Source organism: Durio zibethinus, chromosome 25, assembly GCF_047325235.1.
Source record: "Durio zibethinus cultivar Kanyao isolate XHJ-2024 chromosome 25, ASM4732523v1, whole genome shotgun sequence".
Classification (NCBI taxonomy): domain Eukaryota; kingdom Viridiplantae; phylum Streptophyta; class Magnoliopsida; order Malvales; family Malvaceae; genus Durio; species Durio zibethinus.
The window spans coordinates 15793991-15815874 of NC_143186.1; the positions used below are offsets into that span (position 1 = coordinate 15793991).

General features: G+C 33.4%; 2 protein-coding genes and 1 pseudogene across 2 annotated transcripts; 1 reads left to right on the forward strand and 2 right to left on the reverse strand.

Annotated features, from left to right (window-relative positions):
• Positions 1-8: 8 nt before the first annotated feature.
• Positions 9-624, reverse strand: LOC149511678 (MLO-like protein 11 pseudogene; annotated as a pseudogene).
• Positions 625-5353: 4729 nt separating this feature from the next.
• Positions 5354-10411, reverse strand: LOC111275817 (nuclear/nucleolar GTPase 2-like). Its single transcript, XM_022861349.2, has 11 exons — positions 10064-10411; positions 9544-9677; positions 9293-9422; positions 8958-9118; positions 8460-8561; positions 8255-8359; positions 7690-7818; positions 7147-7287; positions 6418-6518; positions 6009-6066; positions 5354-5876 (listed from the first exon to the last, which is right to left on the reverse strand). The coding sequence occupies exons 1-11, from the start codon at positions 10296-10298 to the stop codon at positions 5517-5519; spliced, it is 1656 nt and encodes a 551-aa protein (XP_022717084.2). The 5' UTR covers positions 10299-10411; the 3' UTR covers positions 5354-5516.
• Positions 10412-12703: 2292 nt separating this feature from the next.
• On the forward strand, positions 12704-21031 carry LOC111276210 (Leucine-rich repeat (LRR) family protein). The gene is made up of 21 exons (XM_022861992.2): positions 12704-12913; positions 13063-13126; positions 13247-13383; positions 13490-13576; positions 13936-14011; positions 14989-15063; positions 15197-15266; positions 15355-15432; positions 15515-15575; positions 15676-15754; positions 16852-16942; positions 17174-17234; positions 17324-17391; positions 17581-17648; positions 18093-18230; positions 18558-18662; positions 19219-19343; positions 19499-19595; positions 20163-20237; positions 20365-20420; positions 20639-21031. Exons 1-21 carry the CDS (start codon positions 12849-12851, stop codon positions 20712-20714), a joined length of 1752 nt encoding a protein of 583 aa, XP_022717727.2. The 5' UTR covers positions 12704-12848; the 3' UTR covers positions 20715-21031.
• Positions 21032-21884: the final 853 nt, after the last annotated feature.

Sequence of the window (21884 nt, forward strand, 5' to 3'; positions counted from 1 at the left end):
TAAATTCATGCTACAACTTACAGCATGCTACAGTGTGAACCTATGAATCTTGGACAGTGGGAATGCGAAGAAATTCGCGTGCTTGAAGGAATATACTATAAGCACTTTGCATATGATTTCCTCATACTTTCCCATAAACATGCAAAGCCTAAACCAATAATAATATTCACTGTTTTTCTTTTTTTTTTCCCTATACCTACAATTACTGCTAGACGATTGCTATAGAATTGTGTCATTCTCTCCTGAAAGGAATAGAAGATGATCTTTGGAAATCTTCCTTCTGAAAACTAGAGATAGTCGATGCAGAGATAGTAGCAGACAGTCTAAGTAGAGGTGTACCAACCCTACTCGAAGTTTCATTAGTAGCTGGTGAAGGACTGGATTTGATAACATTAAGTGGCGGATGCAACTCTATCTCAGTGTATCTACCATCGCCAGCTTCATGAATATCAATCAACTGGCGATCATCTTCCTCAAGTGACTTTACTGTGCTTGTGTCTGTATGTATGGTTGAATCATCGATGAAACGCCCATGCCTCCTCTTTCTCCTTGCCTCCTTACCCCATCCATGGATTGTCTCCCCTATTCTTGCAGAATTAGTGCTACTTTATAGTTTGTTCCCATCTAAATGGAGTGAAAACTTCAGTAGATGCTACAGGAAATCGTATGTAAATGAGATCAAAAGCACAAAATCACCTATTGTTAATGTTGTTGTCCATTGAAATAATTCACTTTGCACATTGAGGTAAACTATAATACCATAAAAAATTTCTAGAAAGCCTACACATTTAAACTATTATCTCCTTTTCTAATCTTTAATTGAAACAATAAGTACTTCCTGTCTAATTTACACTGATATAGGTAGTGGAATACCATGACTTGGCCCCATGAAAGCCTTTCTAACAACTTGCAAAGAAAGGGAAAAAAAATTTAAATCCAGAATGCTCATGAACTTGGACGACAAAAATTTGTTCCTTCAAGTGATAGACTCTAAGGTAAAGGAATGATTTTATATTGGCAGCACCTCCGTTGCACTGGTGGCGATTAAAGGTACAAGAAAGCATGTAGGCTTAAAATAAATTAACAAAAGAAAAGATGAGAAAAAGGAAAGAAGACAAAAACTCCAAGCAATAGCACGGGAAAATTCTCTTGTAACTTTGTCCAAGTTACACAAGCAATTTAAAACAATGCTAAATTGTTCACTGTGTCTGTCTGTATGTTAAGGCATAGAAGGTAAAACAATGGGGTGGGGTTGGGTGGATGCCTAGCTCCACCACCGAACATAAGCACATGTTCAACCGGATTTATTTCTGGTTAAGGTCGGAAAATGTTAAACTCATGGCTGAAGTTTGACAATTCAACAGACCTCAATATGCTACAAATTATGAATTACAACAGATGGCACAACATTTTCAGCAACTAGTCTTTACATATAGCAGATTTCATCATGTTTTCTCCAAGTGAAAGGGATGTTAATGTGAAAAAACACTTATTTACAGTTAGTTATAATCTTGTAATCTGTATTTATATTTGTATCTCTAAAATTAAATATTTGTATCCCTAAAATTAGGATAGACAATCCCTCAATTATAGGATTAGTTTTTTAGGAAGATTTAGTTTCCTAGTTTAACCCCTAGTTAGCTGTATATAAACCTAAGATTCTTGTATAATTCTTAATAAGCAGTTTTTCAATATACATTCAGTTTCCACACTGATTTATTTCTTAGTTTTTTCACATGGTATCAGAGCTTTAGGCTCTTCTTGGGAAGCAAAATTTTCAGCCTTCATTGCTGACTTTTTTAGGCCTTCATTGCCAAACCTTTTTAAAGAAACATATCACTACCACCTAATTTGAGGAAATGTTAACTGAAAAAATCACTGGAGTACTACAGATGTCTCAGAAGCAAGGAGAGCTTGACAGAGAAGAGATTGAAAAGCTGAGAAACTTATTGAAAATCATTGAAAAGCCTACTGTGGTATGTTCTTTGGGTAAGGTTTCTAGTTCAAGTAAAGCTTCCGATTCTCATGGATTAAATGTCTTAGCTAAGTCTATTACGAGTTCTTGGGTCATTGACTTAGGAACCACAGACCACATAACACATTCCTCACAAAAGTTTAGTACATATAACTTGTGTCCTAGCAATAAGAAAATTGTTGTTGCAGATGGTTCACTTACCACAAGTGGCAGGATTAGGAGATGTTCAAGTTAATCTCTCGTTTGTTCTAAAAAATGTTCTTTATGTTCCTGGATTGTCTACTAATCTGATATCTATACAAAAACTTACCATAGATATGAATAAGTAACTTTGTATCCCTCTTATTGTGAATTTTAGGACTAGAGTTCGGGGAAAATGATTGGACTTGCTAAGGAGAATAATGGACTATACTATCTTGAGACATCAAATAACACAAGTAGTATCAAGAATAGTTTACCTTTGTCATTTCTTTCTGAAAAATCTTCCAATAAAGACAAGATCTGGCTTTATCATTTTCGTCTTGGACATCCTTCTTTTGGAACCTTAAGAAACATGTTTCCTTCTTTGTTCAAAGGATTAAATGTCGAAGATTTTCATTGTGATGTTTGCGAACTTGCAAAGCATAGACGTGTGTCTTTTCCAATCACTAACAAAAGAAGTTCTACTCCCTTTTACTTAATTTATAGTGACATTTGGGGTCCTTCTACAATTCCTAATATTTCTGATACGAGATGATTTTTTTCATTCATAGATGATTGTATCAGGGTCTCTTGAGTTTTTTTACTTAAATTCAAATCAGTTGTGAATAGTATATTTTTAAGCTTCCAAAACATGATCCAAAATCAATTTGGAGTGAGAATCAAGAGATTTAGGGCTGATAATGTAAGAGACTACTTTAACCAGAGTCTATCTACCTATTTTCAAAAAAAAGAGATTATCCATGAGTCATCTTGTGTTAATACTCCACAGCAGAATGGAGTGGCAGAAAGAAAAAACAATCATTTATTAGCCACAACCTGAGCTTTTCTTTTTCAAGCAAATGTACCTAAATTTTATTGGGGAAGCTGTTCTCACTGCCACACATATTATAAATAGGTTACCTTCAAGGATTTTGAGATTTAAAACTCCTATAGAACTACTTTCACAATTTTATCCTAACCTCAATATCACAAACAATCTCACATCTAGGATATTTGGTTGTACATCATTTGTTCATGTTCACAGTCATAACAGGGGAAAGTTGGATCCAAGAGCGATTAAGTGTATTTTTGTGGGGTATTCTTCAACTCAAAAAGGATATAAGTACTATCATCCTCCTACCAAAAAATTGTGTCTGGAGATGTCACTTTTGAAGAAAATAAATTATTTTTTACTCATCCTTATCTCCAGGGGAGATTTCATTCATGAAAGATAAGGATAAAGACTTCTTTTTGCATGATTTGCCCCCTTCTTCAATATTTACACCAATTAATTCTTTTGAGCCGAAACCTGTTTCTGCTAAGCCCAAGTCAAACACTGAATTTGAGTCTGAACCCATTCCAAATACGGAAGATGTGACAAAGGATAATATTGTTCTTGATTCTATGAAGGAATTAAAGGTGTACTCAAGAAGGAAAGTTTCAGATCCTGAACCAGTACTAGTCCAAGAAACTGATCCTAACTCTGAAAATGAGGTAACTACAGTTTTTGACTCTGTTTCTCAAAATGAGCATGAATCTCCTAAAACTATAACTAGTGATTATGATCTGCCTATTGCCATTAGGAAAGGAATCAGAGAATGTACTAAGCATCCACTATATCCAATCTCTAATTTTGTGTCATTTGAAAAATTCTCACCATCCCATAAAAATTTTCTTATGAGCCTAAACACTATTTTTGTTCCAACTACATTATCCGAGGTATTATCTAGTGAGAAATGGAGGCAAGCCATGAAAATAGAAATAGAGGCCTTAGAGAAAAATCAGACATGAGAACTGGTAGAGTTGCCTAAAAAAAAAAATTCAGTGAGGTGTAAATGAGTTTTCACTGTAAAATATAAGACAGGTGGTACTGTTGAAAGGTATAAAACCAGGTTAGTGGCTAAAGGCTACACCCAAACCTGTTGGCGAGAATGCCAGTGATCTCATTTCTTTATCATTCTACGCACTTTCCACCATTTTTAAACTACTCCATTCACAAGCTTCTAAAACACTTCTTTCAAACTTAATCCCCCCACTAAAATCTTAGACTACACTAATCCTACATACCATAAGAACAAAAAACCAACATCTAAGATTTTCGACTTCAAGAACAAGAAACAAAAATTTCCTGTTTTAACAATTTATCCCACCAAATCTTCAAAAACAACTATTGTAACATTGATCTTAGGCTAACTAATCTTACATCACATTAACATAAAACCAACAAACTATGATCTTTAACTTCAAGAACAAGGCGAAATTTTCCCGTCTCTTAAAACTTATCCCTCCAAATCTTCAACACTTTTCAACACTCTCTTAAACTACAGCATACGAACACTTCAGAACTAGGATACAAGCCAAATATATATATATATATATATATGGATATATGGGTGCTTCTCATTTCAACTTAAAACAACCAAAATACATTAAACAAAAGTTTTTAGACAAAACCCAAGTTTTAGCATAAATCAAGGTAGAAGCTTGTTTAGAATTTTGAGTCTGAGAAAACGCCATAAACGCGGCATTTGGTGGCGACTTCTCAGCCTTTTCTTTTATGCAATAGTAAAGTCTGATCCAGGTAGCATACAACGAGGAATTAAAACCACCCTTATAAACCAAGAAAACCAAAAACTTTAAAGACAGTTAATATTTTCAACAGCTTTTTGCCTCAAAAATATTCAAAACTTCTTCTGTCTTAAGTCTGAACTCTCTTTCTGTAATAAATGTTCAACTTTTTAGCTTTCTTTTAAGACCAGAACAAGAAGAAAGAAAGAGATGAATAATGGAAGAGAAGGGCAGAGCACATGAATCTTTAAGAACCTAGATTTCACAGTTATATCAGATCTATTTTTGTAGCAAAAAAATAACAAATTTTCAATGAACTTCAAAAACCCAAAGTGAAAATTAGGTAAATTTACCAAAAAAAAAAACCATTAGAAATTTTTTGGGGAGAAAAATTGAATGAAGAGGTGGTAAATGGGGCAATGCTAATTGCACATGGACCGACCAGGAGAGATTTTTCTGGTCAATTTTTCTTTTTTTTATTTTATCTTTTATAATTATCATTTTACCCAAAAAAAAAGCTGATTGCTTTCCATCAAGCAGTCCCTCACCATTTTAAAAAGTATGGCTCTTGACAAGTAACGCACACAAAAATAAATCTAGAACATTTTATTACCGTTCACCCGACTTCCCTCATCTAAAACTCTATATTATATTAACTGTAAAAATATCCAAAATTTAATTTAAATAATCCAAAATTATCTTTCAAATAAAAAAAAAAGAAAAAGAACTCAAATTACAACAAACAAGCCACACTACAAAAAAGAGCCTTTCATCTCTCTCCCAAACAAAATGTCTATGATTCATCTGAGCTAGTACCTCCAACCTCATCATCAGAGGCTCCAGCTTCACCTTCGATTTCACCAGTAGGGAGCTGGTCGCCTGCCTCACCAGCGAGTTCATTCTCACTGAAGAGATCCGTCTTAACAGGTACACTTTTCTGCTGCTGGAACAACATAACATTTGCAATGGCTTTAAGAGCAGCATCGGCCTGATTATTATCAGCCACAGCATCCTTGTCTATCCCATGCACAGTGGGTTCCTTTAAAGAATCATCAGCTTCTTGTCTGGGAGGAGGGACAAAGAAGGGTATTCTACCCCTTTGCCAGTCATGAAGAATCATCTTTGCTCCAGTCGTCAAATCAGGTTCTCCACCCTACACATAAGCCATTTACAAGAACACACCCGATTAAATGTTATAACTTAGCTTTTCTGCACAAAACTTTTCTCTATAATCGTATACTACAGTTAAAACTAAATGAGGCTTGAAGCCAATGTTAAAATGTACCTTCAAAAGTTTACCGGTTGATTGGCATAGCTGGACTAAGAAGTCATTTTCATCTTCCCTGACAACAGCAGAACAATAAATATGGTTAACGAATTGCAACTCTTTCATTGTTATATGATTATATCTTTTAAGAGTAGCCAATTGGCACAATACTACAGGCAAATGCCACAAGGGAGGCCATCTTCCTATTAAAAGGCTTGCACATGCACCCTAGATAAAAGTAAAAAAAAAAAAAAAATGAGGAAAAATGCATAACAATTCTTTATTTCTTTTCACCCGATGTGATTACAAATACTACAATAAAAGAGAATACCATACGAACAAAAACATGAGAAATCTTAAGGACATATGACAACTTTTCCATAAATTAGTTATAAGGCTCCTTAATAATGGCTACAAAATAGCTCACCAGTCCTTTATTTTGTATGCTCTTTTCAAGTGCTCCTTCTTGACACGCTTTAAAACTTCTCCAATGTGCTCAGCAGCATCCTCTAGGTTCGTGACACGTACCTTGAAAAGCCAAGAGTTTGATACTTAGATATGCATAAGAATAGCACAAATCTAATAAACATCTCCTAGTAAAGTTACCATGCAAAAGAAGGAAAGAAACTTCAAGGAGATAAAATGAGGCAGGTACAGCTCATGTTATTTGCAAATCTTGGCTCATAACTCAAGTATATAGGTATATTATATAGAAGATAAGAACATTGTAACTTCAACAAGATAAGTTAAGTTCAATATCTGATCTAATCAACTTCTTAATTCCCAAGTTCATTGAAAAAATTTTCAAGTTAATCAAACACTAAATATCATGATAAACCTAAATGCTGCAAGCCTGTATCATTAAAAATAAATGTCAAGACTCTTTCTTTGGCATGCGAACTAACCAACAATTACAGGGGATTAAGCCATTGGCTCACTCATCTATTATTAATAACAATGAACAAATCAAATACACATTAAATTAGAATAAAAAAATTTTAATGAACCTAAGTCTAGGTCAACAGCGGGTAAATTCACTTTCACCATGAATATAGCATGGGATGAGCCATACAACCCAATGTAAATAAATAATACACCAGAAAACACGGAATGTTGAAGGACAAAAAATAACAGCAATTTGACATAAAGAACATACCACACCCTTCAGCACAATATCTGTTTCTGAGTCACTGTTCTGATAAACGACCCCAGGGCAGTCAATTAAGTAAATCCTTTTAGTGAGTGTTATATATTGCCACACCTTAGTCTCCCCTGGAATTGGAGCAACTTTGCAAACCTTTAGAAAATTGAAGCAAACAAATTCAAAAAGCAGAACTAAAGTACCGTACATACACACATATATATGAATTAAGTAATACAGTGAGAACATTTACACCCCAATACCACATTATAAACTATCCTTCTATCAGAAAAGAAAAAATCTTTAGTATGAATGCCTGCAAGATTAAAGATTTCAATGTGCCACAAACGAAAATGTGATTAATGTTCTAGATTAAGAAAGGGGCAGTGACGATAAGAGGTCAGGTACATAGCTGAAAATAAGTTAAGGAATTTAAAATAAGTATATGCCCCTAAGAACATGTAAATACATATCAATATTGCCAAAATACTGGACTAACAAAGAATAGAGTACAAGTACATCAAATAAAAGAAGGAAACAGGAGAACAAAAATATTACATTTTTTGTGCGGAGTGTGTTGATAACTGAAGACTTGCCAACGTTGGGATACCCAATAAATCCGACGGATATCGCTTGCTTGTCACTTTTTAAGCGGGCAAATTGTCTCAGTACTGATAAAAGAGAACCCTACATTTGATGGAAATAAAATTTGATAGACATTCCAAAAGAAAAATCTAAAAATAAATAAACATGGATAGTTACCAAAACAAAGAAAAACAAAAAACGATTGGAAATCAATATTCATAGCTTTACAAAAACTTAAGATAGACTAGGTTTTTGCTCAAAGTGCACCTAGATAACAACCAAAACACCTAAAGATGTTGCAATCAATAGATATGTAAGAGCTCAAGAGGTAAGATAAATTGGAGAATTTTATGTCCTGATAAAATATTAAGATATTCAAAAGTAAAATGCCAGGCATAAGTTGGAAGGGAAGGTAATGCTATAAATTATAGCATAATGTAAGATGACATGAAAATATGGAACCAAAGGAGATGAAGGTGTAAGAACGTTTTCATTTACATTCTAAATCGAACAAAAATATGAAATAAATTAGAGGTACCTTGCCAAAAGACTTGTTAATGCTTGCATGGAATGCTAGACTTGGATATTCCTTGGATAAAACTCTAAGCCACCCTTTTGTAGCCCAAGCAGGAACAAGATCACACTGAAAATAGGTATTACCAGTGTTTACAAGCAGCTTTGCAGAAAACATCTTACAAAATAACAAGAATCTTAGAGAAAATTCAAAACGAAATGCAACTAACCTTGTTTAACAGAAGAATCATGTGTTTATGCTTGCAATGCTCTTTCAAATGCCTCTCTAAATGATGACATCTTGTACCCTGAGGGTCCCTAGCATCCAAAACCTGTAATGCAAAAGAAAATTAAAACAAAAAAAGATGAAATGGAATTTCTCAATTCTTAGAATATTGCTTCCTCTTAAAGCAGGGGACAAGAAGTATTGTGTCTGACATATATACATTTGAAATTTTCTCCTTTTTTTTAAAGGATCATATCTTTATGTCCAGCTCTACATTTGAAGTGTTTGATATGTTTCAGACATACGTCAGGAAAATGAAGAGTTAGAGTAAACATTGGTAAATTTTCCTGGAATTTGCAGTCATAGAAACAGTTTCAGTCAATTAATAAAGCTAGCAAGAAAGAACAGAAAACTATATTGTCATAAAAAATGATAAAAGATGGGTTAACATCTTATTCTTTTTTACAGAGATCAAAGACTAAGCAATAGAAGATAGACTGACCTGTACAACAACATCTGATGAGTCTATAACTTTGTAGAGTTCACCCCATATACGTTTACTTTGACCCTTCTCAAACATTGTATGTCGAACTAGGTCACGGAATCCATCTCCCTCACCTGCTTCTGCAGAAGTAGAGGCACCGTGCTTCTGTCCAAACGCATCTGCAGAGTTAATATAACAAAATGTGAAACACAAATATAAGCTTCAATATTGTGCTCCAATAGAACTTGGCAACAACTGCTTGTCCTATAAATAGATGCACTTTAAGACCAATGTGACCCTAGCTTCCACCTTCAGCCTCCCATCCTTGAATAAAAATAATAGCAATAACGTACCTTGGGAACCATCTGCTTTCTTAACTAAAGACTCATAATCCACAGCTAGGAGCTTTGGGCGCTTCCTCTTCCTCTTAGGTCCAAACGCATCCTCAAAAGGCTCAGTGTCAAGAAGATGAGCTCTAGCTTGCTTCATAGATATACATTTTATCAACAAACACAACAGAATTAGAGATACACTTTTAACTCAAAGGGCAAAGCAAATTTCAAAATCCAAATGCCAGAAATATTCACTTTCAAAGAATTCATACCTTTGAATTGTCCTTTAAGAGAGACAATGGCAGCTTCTTCTCCTTCAAAATGACATTATAATTGCTCGACATCCGGCTTTGAAGCTCTTCTCGGAAAAATTCTAGCTCTTTCTGATTCACAACTCGGGTATTCCCTGTAAACAGAAAGCAATAATGGCCCTATGTAAGCTTCAAACAACACAAACAAAACTCAAGCCAATTAATGAATGAAGTAAAACTTCACTATTGCTCTTTTTTCCAATAGTTTTTTTTTTCTTTTTATTTGCTTTTTACTTCCTCAAAAGTTACTAAAAATGTAAAAGAATAAGCAATAAACTTTATTCGATTAAAAAGGAAAAGATAATTTTTCTGTTACACTAAAATGCAGTATTTTATTATCCACAAAAATTTTCAATTATTCAAAAACAATAATTTTCTTATATATCCAACTTCTAGAAAAAAAAAAAAAGTCAAGCAATTAGCAAAATTAACATCCAAACGGGTCTAAATTAAATAAAAAAAAGTGCTTTTTCAAGCTTACCAAACCAGCGACGATCCGGTTGGATACGGGTATTGGGCAATTCTTTAGACTGAAACTCATGGCTCAAGATTTTCCCTTTATTATCACGTTTGGGCCGTGTGTCGTACATCTTGAGACGGCGCACGGTGGCAGCGCTTCTCGAATCTTTGTTCTTCCCATCGCTGCGGTTCACGTCTAGCGAGTGCTTTGGTTTACCCGACACGTTTACTTTCCTCTCCTTGTTCTTCTTCGCCATTGTTCTTCTGGTTTGGTTGAAAAAACGAGAGATTTGTGTGGTTCAGTGTGTTCGGCTGCCGAGAAACTGTAGGAAATTGTGCAATGAAAGTGGCTGCGGTTGCTGGAAGAATGCAACTTTATTTCTAGGGCTTATAAGGCGGCAAGAAATTGGGTATTTGCATAGTTGGATCCGTTTTTAATTGGGTGGGCTTAGGTCCGGTTAATACTTAATAACATCACCGACAATTATTTTCGGGTCAACTAAAAAAAAGCAATATATTTTTCTTAATAATTTCAAAAATATTTTTTAATATCTAATATTACTAATTTTATTTGTGATCTATTATCAGGTATGATTTAAAAATACAACTTTGTTGATCTATTTTAGTTATATTTTTTTTATCTAACATTAGAGATATATTTATATTATTAATAAAGTGTTTTGATTGAATTTGCTATCACAAATTAAATAATAATTTAATAAAAATTTATCAAAAATCAAATATAAAATAATAACAAAATATCAAAAAATCATTAAAGAGCTCAATTTTCCTTAATTAATGTCTTAGTTTTAAGTATTCTGAAAAGAAAAAACAGATCTTGAGAAAATTTATTCATCTTATTGATCAAACTTAATTTAATTTTAAATTAATTAAGATTTAAAATGATTATCAAATATCGAAAGATTTTAAACAAAAAAAAATATAAAAATATAAAAATAAAAATAGTAGAAGAAGATATCTATAAAACTATAACTTATTTCTTTTTTAATCATGCATTCAATTCAATAATAGTTGCATTGATGTTTAAACACTTAAATCTTAGTAACATTAAGAATTTTAGACTAATTTCTTGTTGTTCTATTATCTATTATCTATAAATGCCTTGCTAGGATTTTAGCAAACAGGTGGAAGAGGTTACCATAAGGAATTACTAGTAACAATTAGAGTGTCTTTATAGAGGTTTGAGAAAAACAAATAATGTTCTTATGCGATAAGAGATGATGAGGGGATATAAAAGAACAACATTGCCAGCAAGGTATGCTATCAATCAAGATTGATCTCCAGAAGGTTTTTGATTCGTTGGATTAGGATTTATCATTGCAGCTTCATTAATCGTGGGACTGTCCGAAATTTCGTAAGTTGGGTGAAGAGCTGCATTACCATCCATTTTTCTCTTTCACTCAACGGAGGTTTAGTAGATTATTATCAAAGAGCTAGAGAAATTAGATAAGAATAGGAGTGTAATCAAGTCAAGTTGAATTGAATAGTGAGAAGTTCGAACTCGAGTTCAACTCATAATTTGGGATTTGATATTCGGTTCGAACTCAATCGAGTTTTATTTTTTAAGCTCGAATTCGAGCTATTCGAGCTCGCTCGATTAAACTCGATTAATATGTAAAAATAAGTTTGATTCGTATACTCGATAATAGTTCGATTATTCATGCTCGAACTCGAACTCAAACTCAGATTCGAAATATTTTATTAATTAAAATAATAAAAAGATATTCAAATATAAAAGCTCGATTAGACTCGCAAGCTACTCGAGTCGGATATAAAAATATTCGAATTCGGTTCGATCGATAAATCGAGTTACTCGAGCTCGACTTGATAATAATCAAATCGAATTCGAGTTTTTTTCGAATCGAATTCGAGTTTTCTTCAAATCGAACCCGAATAACTTACGAATACTAATATATCATTTATACCTCAGGAAGACTTTCTTTTCGTTTATTTATAATATCATTTTAATTTATTTTATATGTATCAAACATGACTTAAAGAGAATTATGTTAGATTTGGGTAAATAAAAATTACAATTTATTCAAAAAAATTATTTATATCCTTTTATATAAATTATTTTTTCACATGTATTATTGTGTTTTTTTTTTTTAAAAAAAAACCATCACTTATTTCACTTTAAAAAATAACTATCTACTTAAAAAAAATTACTCACTGTTTTTGTATATTAAATTATTAATTTCTTTCAAAATATAGTCTTTCTTTTTTTAAAAAATATATTTTTTTATAAACATGGTGAGTGTGCTCGATTCTAATGTTATTATAAACCCATATTTTTCTAAATTTTGACAATAATCTTTCCTCTAATATATATAAATGAGAATATTTTTCATAACTAATTTCATTCGACATTAAAATTTGCAGAGAGAAAATTTTTTATTTTATAAACATCAACTTTTTATTTTAATTTAAAAATATGACTAAGATTTTAGATTTTAACTAAAATATTTTTTTATTAAAAATTCGTTTATGATTTTGTAATGCTAAGATTATAAAAACAGCAATTTGTTCATTTATTAATTATCCTTTTTATATTTTCCTATTTTCTCATTATTTTATCCAAATAAAAAAATGAAAATAACTTTGTTTTCTATTTAAAAAAAAAAAAATCCGACAAGACGTTGGAACCAAAACCAGATCAGGATTTTCCCACTTCCTCAGTTGCTCTCCTTTATTACAACGTAAGACAAAAGAAAAGACCAGGCGGATCTGAAAGCCAAACAAGTGCTCCCTCCATGTCTTGATCCATTCATGTCTTAACAAACAAAATGGATCGGTTGCTGAAAGCTGCAAGAACCTCCGGTTCGCTTAACTTATCTAATCGATCTCTCAAGTAATTCCATTTCTACCGCAGATAATTTCCTCTCGTTTCAAATCCGTCCCCAATTAATCAATCGAATTCAATGCTGCATTTCAATTAGTTTTGTTAATGAAGAATAAATTTAACTATTTTTTGTTTTATTTTAATTATTATGTTTAAAGGGATGTGCCGGAAGAGGTCTACAGAAGCTTGGATGCTGTTGGGGAAGGTGAAAAGTGGTGGGAGGTAATTTAATTCAAATTTATGTTTTTAGGTAAATCATGAAAAATCTCTTAATTTTAAGCTTAATTTAAATGTTCTCATGTTGCTTTGGTGGGTTTTTTTTTTTTTTCCTTTTATGTAAAGGCTGTGGAGCTACAAAAGCTAATTTTGGCGCATAACAATATTGAGTTATTGAAAGAAGAGCTGAGGAATTTACCTTTACTGACTGTGTTGAATGTTAGTCACAATAAGCTTACTCATCTTCCGGCTGCGATAGGACAGTGAGTTGTTTTTGAAACTTTGAAATCTGTTACCTTCTTTTTGGTTTTATCTAGTTCTGCAGGAAAATTTTCAATTTGTGATTTTATTTTTCTGCTAATTTTGTAGGCTTTCCATGTTGAAGTTGTTGGATGTGTCTTTTAACTCTATAGTGGCAATACCGGAGGAGATTGGCTCAGCAACTTCTTTGGTCAAGTAAGCTCCTCTTTATCTCTCCCAAGTCTTTCAAATAAATAATAGTTGGTTGGCTTTCTTTGTTGTTGCAATCTTATTAGTTTTGTGATACTAATAGCATTTTTGCATTTGTATGCTTGTGTTAAGGCATTCATATATTTTAATGGCTGTATGCATTGACACTGAAAAAGAAATTGATAAGTCGTGTTGCCCATCTTCTATGATCATTTTATCTGCCGTTTCCTAATGCTTGAGATGTATTAGATGTTCATTTTATTTTGTTTTGGGGAGAATCAGATCATGATTTGATTTTTAATGAAGAAAAGAGTTGGAAGTTTAATTTAGTGTCTGATTAGATCATTCTTTTGTGACAATTCCAGGTTTGATTGTTCAAACAATCATATTAAGGAACTTCCATCCTCACTTGGAAAATGTGCAGATTTATCAGATCTAAAGGTATTGCATTAATACACTGGGCTATTTATGTGGGAGGTGTGTATGTAATATTTTGTTGACCCAACTTTTCTATTGACTGATCATCATAGTTGTCATTGTTTATCTTTTAATGCCCTTTAAGAATCTGCTTTCCAGATGAGTTTTGCCACCTGCTGTTTCACCTATATAAACACCTTTATCTTTGCACGCATTTCCCATCCCCATTAATAATGTATAAATTCTATTATGAAGCTGCAAATATTTTTGGACTAGCTTATCTGAAGTGAAGAGATTCGAGGAAAATTAGGTGTAGTCTGAATTGAGGAAAAGATGAGAGAGGGCCGTTTGAGATGGTCTAGATATGTGAAACATAGGCCTATCTGTTCATCAGTTAGGAGAGACCAAAACTTCTAGAGGTAGACTACAAAAAACGTGGATACAAGTAATAAGAAATGATACGAGAGTTAAGGAAATGGGTGAAAAAGTTGTTGATAGAAATGAGTGGCACAAGAAGATTCAAAACTACAACCTAACATGATTTCTTTCTTGGCCTTTCATACAGCCAACGCCAAAGTTATGAGATATAAAGCTTAGATTTTTATCGTTGTTCTCTGAATTTCCTTTAACACAATCTCTCCTTGTTAACTTTATCGTTGTTGGTTAGTTTCAATCTCAAACATGTGCCTCATTTGTGTTTCACAGCAATTTTTCCTACTTCTGTTATGAATGGATGCTAGGGTGATCTTCAAAAAAGATTTCATGCTCTTTTACAATATCCTGTTCAATCACTGTCATGTTATAAAGTGTAAATATAGTACCTATGCTTGTTTGGTAGTCATTATCAATTACATTCTAGAGATTAGCATAGCTTATAATTAAGAATGGCATTTTATGATGTGCTAACTTGTCATGAAATTACTAGTTTCAGACATTCAACTTGCTTTATTTAGTATCATCTATGGTCCTTAACCGGCTGCTTCTCTCTCTCTTTTTTGTAGGCATCAAATAATGTAATAACTAGCTTGCCAGAAGATCTTATGAATTGTTCGAAATTGATGAAACTAGATGTGGAGGTATTAGTAAAAACAATTATTTTTGTACATTGTGATTACTGTGGAGCATCTTTATGGGGGCTGCTGTTGTAATTAATTATCATTAATGATGTATTTTGGGGCTTAACTTTTGTTTATTTTCTAATTGTGTCAGGCAAACAAGCTAACAGTTTTGTCTGAGAATTTGTTCAGATCATGGACAATGCTTACAGAACTCAATGCATGTAATATTTTGCTGCTATGCAATTTTCCAGTTATATGAATAATATTTTAAATCTCACATTGTAAACAGAAATTTTGACATCTGTGCAGCAAAGAACTTGCTGAGTGCCATACCAGAAAACATTGGATGTCTTTCACGTCTCATCCGTCTTGACCTTCATCAGAACAGTGAGTGAAATACAGAGTTATGTCAGAAATTAGCCTTACTTTTGTACTATATGGTGAGTCACACAGCTACTGAATGATGCAGGAATTTTGTCAATCCCACCATCAATAACGGGGTGCTGTTCCCTAGCGGAATTCTATATGGGGTCATATTCTTGCCCACTGTTTACATGATATGTTTAGATGGTTATCTAAAAGTTTCGCGCTTTTGATTATCATCTGTTATTTGTCACCTCACATTTTCAGGAATAATGCACTGTCAATGTTACCAGAGGAGCTAGGTGCTCTTTCTCATTTAGGGACATTGGATCTTCACTCAAACCAGGTAGCTATTTCAATCTCTTTTGCTTTCATGTAAATTGCAGTTACTGTTTTGGAAAGAAAGCTTACTTTCATACATTGTCTGTTCTGATAGCCTGCAGTGGTACTTTTTATAGTACTTTTTTGCTCAGCTTTAATTGAAAGAAATTAATTCTGATATAAAAATTTGTTCTTGCAAGTTCCTTAAACTAATTATCATATTTGAAATAACTATTGGTCAGGCTGCTGGATTGGTGACCTGATTGTGTGACTGGTATGGTTCTTTAATAGGAAAATTGTAATGAAATGAATATAGATCAAACATGGTTAACGGTTGGCCAAACTGGATTTGTTTCAGTATATAGAGAAAATTATAAATAAATTGACTCTGGCTCTCCCTTCCCATTACAAGCTGTACACTCATGAAAGGTCATTTAGATATTTCAAAACTAATTTAATTAAACTCCATACAGCTGTAGTACATGATCAGGTGCCCAGCCTTCTGTTGACTCTGCCTTACTCTGCCTATTACAAGCCGTACACTCATGAATGATCATTTAGATATATCAAAACTAATTTAATTAAAGCCCATCTGGCTGTAGTACATGATTAGGTGCCCACCATTTTGTTAATCCCTGCTGAAGATAAATATTATACCAACATTTTAGCAGTACATAGATGCAATGGCTTCTTTTTGTTTTGAACGTGTTACATCTACTTTGCAGTTGACTAACCATCAATCCAGTATCTGATTCATGCTTCATCCCGATTTCTTAGCTGTGTTGAATGTGTGTTTAGGATGTCTACGGTGGAAGTAATTATGTGAAGACAACATGTTTCTTTGGGCCTTGAAGTTTTTTGGGTCTTGTGACACCTTTGTCAATGTGAATGAAGAAAATAAACATACTTTGTTTTGGTCACTGTTATTTATTAGTTTATATGTTACAAAATTTAACTAATATGTTACAAAATTTAATGTAATGTATGCATGTGATCATTTGTTTTATACAGTTATTTCACCATATTTTTTGTGTGCTCTTGTGTTTATCTTCTTTTGGTCCTAAAAATAGTCTGAATCTTACTAAATTGGAACTGCATACTGATTAGTTCAAGTGCATGCAGTTGAAGGAATATCCAGTAGGAGCATGCAAGTTATGCCTATCAGTTCTTGATCTTTCTAATAATTCATTGACTGGATTGCCCGCTGAGCTTGGTAAGGTTAGCAAATTTAGAATCATTAATTATTCAATTCTGACACATCTTTATTAGGAATGGATGGCACATGATGCTCTCATGATGCAACAAAAGCATAGTTTTTACTGACCATATCTTCTTTTTTTTTTTTACTTCCCTCATTTACATTTAGGTGGCAAAAACAATGTAAATTTGTTTAGATATTCATGATGAATGTATTTTACTCAATCTAATTTGTCATTCTGTCTAGGCAAGATGACTACTCTGCGAAAACTTTTGCTCAGTGGAAACCCTTTGCGAACTCTAAGAAGGTCTGAGGCATTGAGGGAGTTATTTGTTGTATAAGTTAAGTGCTCTAGTTTGTCATGGCTTTATCAACTGATTTTTTTTTTCCCCGCAGTTCACTGGTTTCTGGACCTACACCTGCTTTATTGAGATATCTCAGAAGTAGACTTTCTGATGGTGAAGGTAGATTTATTTTCAATGCACATTCAACATAATATCCTTTTAGTTTATAGTCTTTATCTGGCATCTCTCTTACTTCCTCCTCCTTGCTGCTGTGAGTGTTTATAATTTTGATGAAATTTCAAATTGCCATGATTTCTGGTTCTCTAGCATATCTTATTTCAAGTAATAATGATGAAGTTTTTGTTGTAGATGAAGCTAAAACTCCTGCCAGAGAGGAAGTAGTCACTATGGCAGCTCGATTGTCACTCACTTCAAAGGTATTTCTTTTTGCTATATCAACTTAAAAATTTGTTTTGAGATTTGACTCTGATCATCTATCAGAGTAAACTGTCTATTTTTTTTGCGATCTTATTACTCTAGATGTAGAGCCTTATAGGTAGTTTCAACTAATTACTACCATCCACCCCTGTCTGAGGATATTGGCTTATACTTTTCTTTCCATTGGAGCGTGGTTTGCATTACTGGATGCATGGATCCAGAAATATAGAGCATCCTACGAAATTGTGAATTTGAATTACTGCTTAAATGGAAGATTGATTTTCAAATTCTATAGCTAATGTTATCTCAAATTCATATAAGCACCAAGTTTTATTAGTTTCATGTATTGTCCATGTCATTTTCAACTATCCAAATCCAAATTCACTCTCTAAGTTCTTCACATCCAATTTAACAATTAACATTTTTTGTACGTGTATTTTCAGGAACTTTCTCTAGAGGGCATGGGTTTAAGTGTTGTCCCATCCAAAGTATGGGAATCAGGTGAAATCATAAAGGTAAACCTTTCCAGAAATTCCATCCAAGAGCTGCCACTTGAACTCTCCTCATGTTTATCCCTTCAGGTATTTGCTCTCTAGTTATCATTTCTTCTATAAGTATAGACTTTGAGTCCGATGAAGTAAAATAATATGTGCATCCATGTTTGTGAATTGAGATAATAGACATAAATATTGTTGCTTGAAGTTTCCAAAGGACCATTGCTTGTGAGATCAATTCTGTCGGCATGAAGTTTAGAGTTCATCCTTGATGTATTTTGTCTGATCTCTGTCTGAATTTTAACCAATGACAGATTGGCTCGGTGGAAAGCAGATTGTTCCTGCTTTCTTAAATCGTTATCTGGTTTAATTGATGATCTGCGACTCTCTGGTAACTCGTATTTAAATGTGCAGACTTTAATTTTATCAAGGAACACTATTAAAGACTGGCCGGTTGCAATTTTGAAGTCACTTTCCAATCTTTCTTGTTTGAAGCTGGATAATAATCCACTAAGACAGGTAAGCAGGTTTGAATGATGATTCTGTCTTGTACAATATACATAAGATCATGTGGAAGAAACATGGAATTAAAAGTGTTTTGAAAAAATTTCTTCTCACTCAAATATTCTTTTTCATGTGTCTTCTAATCCTTAACTGTTGAGGGAGCGATGCACGCTTGTGCACAGATAAAATATTCTAATTCATGATTGCCTCCTATATGTGGCCAATAAAATATGCCCAATTGGTTACTGAATTCTATGTTCTTTCAATAATGGATCATCAATTTAAAGTGGCTTATGCATCAGATAATTGGATTGATAGGCACCAGAATCTCTATCTAAGAACATTGAAATCATCAATTATTGTGGGATTGGTCATGTGTTAAGACATTTAAACTGCTGCAATAGGTTGTATATTTCAATTCTTTGCTGCTAAGCTAGGTTGGCCATACGTAAAACTTTCAGGGGAATACGAGGACATATGAAACTAATACCAATAATTGTTTCTGTATCTCAACACATGCATGTTCCTATTTCCAACCGTATGAGCTGAACTATCTCTTACTTGATTATAGATTCCATCCGATGGATTCCAAGCAATCTCTATGCTCCAGATACTAGATCTAAGTGGGAATGCTGCTTCATTACCAGAGAATCCGGCATTTTCCAGCTTACCACACTTGAAGGAGCTTTATTTGAGGTTGGTGTTCTGAAAGTAATGAGATGCATGTCCACATGCAAAAGTACAAACATATTGATTTGTTTTTCTTGGCAATTTCTACATAATGATCTGTGTTTTATTATTATTATTATTCAACATTTGCTATTTGTCTTACTTCTATGTTGACTTGACAGACGAATGCAGCTACGGGAAGTCCCATCAGAGATAATAAGTTTATGTCAACTGCAAATCCTGGACTTGGGCCAAAATTCCCTTCAATCAATCCCAGAGGTGAATATTCTCTTTTAAGCTGAGCCACTTGTTATGAATTCTTCTTACAAATAAGTTTTGCACGATTTTGATATTTGGCATAAACTGACTTAACTAACGGTTTATGTAGTAACATCCACTATATAACTGCTATAACTACTTGTTTTCTCTATTGATCACATATGAATATTCTTCCAGTTATCTGAAGTTGAAAATTTGTCTAAAATTCATTTTATTGAGTGACGAAATTTATTTAGTGGCCCTTCATCCCTAGTTTGCAGTGGTTTGTATAAATCTCATCTGGAAAGAATTATAGCCTTCCACCTAAGGCTTTCATATGCTACAAAAAAGAAGGTTATGTTTCTTATATCCCACTTTGTAATTGTGGTGTATGAATATCAATCAGCTTGTTAATACTGGATTGACGCAAACATGTTAAGGTTTGTACTTTGTACCAAGACATATACCACATGTTTCGTGTTGTTGATGCTAATTGTTGGCCTGCATCAAATCTTTTTCCCTCTGTTGTTCTACCTTGTGACACATCAACTGTCATTTAGTCTATCCTTTGTCGTGATTCATGTGCAGGGACTTAAAACCCTTACATCTCTCACTGAGCTGGACTTGTCTGACAATAGCATTTCAACACTTCCTCCAGAACTGGTCAGAATTAGAAAATCCCTATACCATCTTTTTTATATTGCTTGGGTGTGTGTGGGTTTCCTTTAATGTGGTCATTGTTCGGATTATATATCAGTAAGCTGTTCTTAGATAATGGTTTTTTCGCCAGGGTCTGCTTGAACCAAGCCTTCAGGTTTTGAGACTCGATGGAAATCCGTTAAGGAGGTATTCGGCATTTTGAAAATCCTCACTTTATTTTCTTTAAATTAATTTTTTGCGGTTCATTATATAAATTCTTTGGTTTTATTTTCAATAAAAAGAAATAATGCTGACAAACTACTACGGCTTAGCTGTAGTTCATGCCAAAACTAAAAAGAATTTAACAGAGGCATTAAAGTTTGCCGAATCATCTTATGATTTTTCTCTTTAACTTGATTTTTCAGCATCAGGAGACCAATTTTAGACAGGGGAACCAAAGCTGTTCTGAAATATTTGAAGGACAAACTTCCAGAGCAATAGTGTGTGATCACCTCGCATTGATTAAGACAGCATGCAACTCTTTCATTTATGTTTGTCTGAAAGCTTGATCTCAAGCAGTAAGGCTTTTGATTTGATTTAAGTTGAGGATGTAACTCCTTCATTTCTGCTGTTGCTTCTCTCGCAGAAACAGATGACTTCAAGGGTGGTTGTCCCTTAATGTTGTGGAGAATAGGTTCCATTGAACAACCTACCTTGAACTTTTTTATGTTAAAAACAACATTGACGATTTTTTCTTGGGGGAAATATAATGTGTTGAAACAGTGTAATTATCAGGAAATAGAGGAAAATTGCAAGAAGCGACAGCTCAACAAAAATAATATAAGTTTAAATTTACAGTGATAGAACAGTAAGTAAATCAAAATATATTATACAAATTCCAATCGAGATTTGGCATAGGGATGATCCAATTCCACCCATTCCGACCAAACCTTTGGTCTTACACTTATTTTCTGGATAGGAGGAGAAGGAAGTTGAGGAAGGCCATCAACAAGCAGGGGAGGACATAGAGGGATCCTCTCTAATTATCTACGATTTACCCAAATTTCTTGGAGAGAATCACAGAACATTACTCCTTTTGTGCTACAAATCCTCTTCAATTTTGATAGAGAAGACAATCGCAAACAACTTATTTTGGGAAGAGTAAATTCGATGTTGTTCCTGGTAACTGTTCCTTCTTCATGTATTTCTAACTCCAATGCCATTATTTCCTCTATTTCTTCACATTCGTCAACGATTTAACACTTCCAAATCTCTTAAGTTCTGCAACACCCAGTTAATCATGAATAACTTCGTTATTTTTCTACAATTTCTTACATAAATATATTGAAGAAAGGAAATTTTGTCCAGCAGCAATGGGATAAACCGTAAGAAAAATATATCTCCTTCACAAAAATCGACAATGCAGTTAACAATACTCAATTACTGAATATTGCACGGAAGCTGAACACCATTTCGATTGATTCTGAAATCATTTAATTCAATGCATTTTTCCGAATAAAGAAACATAAATTTCAATTTCAATTTTACAAAAAAAAAAAAAGAACAAAAAATTGCTTTTGTAAGAAAGGTCAAATCATGCAAATGACAGGAGAAAAAAGCTTTTTGTGGAGAAGTAAAACAGTGACTTTAGTGCAAAAGTGATGATTAATA

Bases quoted from the DNA above. Each gene is read 5' to 3' on its own strand.
- LOC111275817 (XM_022861349.2), bottom strand. From the start codon at position 10,298: ATGGCGAAGAAGAACAAGGAGAGGAAAGTAAACGTGTCGGGTAAACCA. The intron at 9,678-10,063 runs GTAAGCTTGAAA...TTCTGTTTACAG, and splicing joins ACCGGATCGTCGCTGGTTTG to GGAATACCCGAGTTGTGAAT. The intron at 8,562-8,957 runs GTCAGTCTATCT...TTTGCATTACAG, and splicing joins CATCAGATGTTGTTGTACAG to GTTTTGGATGCTAGGGACCC.
- LOC111276210 (XM_022861992.2), top strand. From the start codon at position 12,849: ATGGATCGGTTGCTGAAAGCTGCAAGAACCTCCGGTTCGCTTAACTTA. The intron at 15,433-15,514 runs GTGAGTGAAATA...TGAATGATGCAG, and splicing joins TCTTGACCTTCATCAGAACA to GAATTTTGTCAATCCCACCA. The intron at 18,663-19,218 runs GTAAGCAGGTTT...ACTTGATTATAG, and splicing joins ATAATAATCCACTAAGACAG to ATTCCATCCGATGGATTCCA.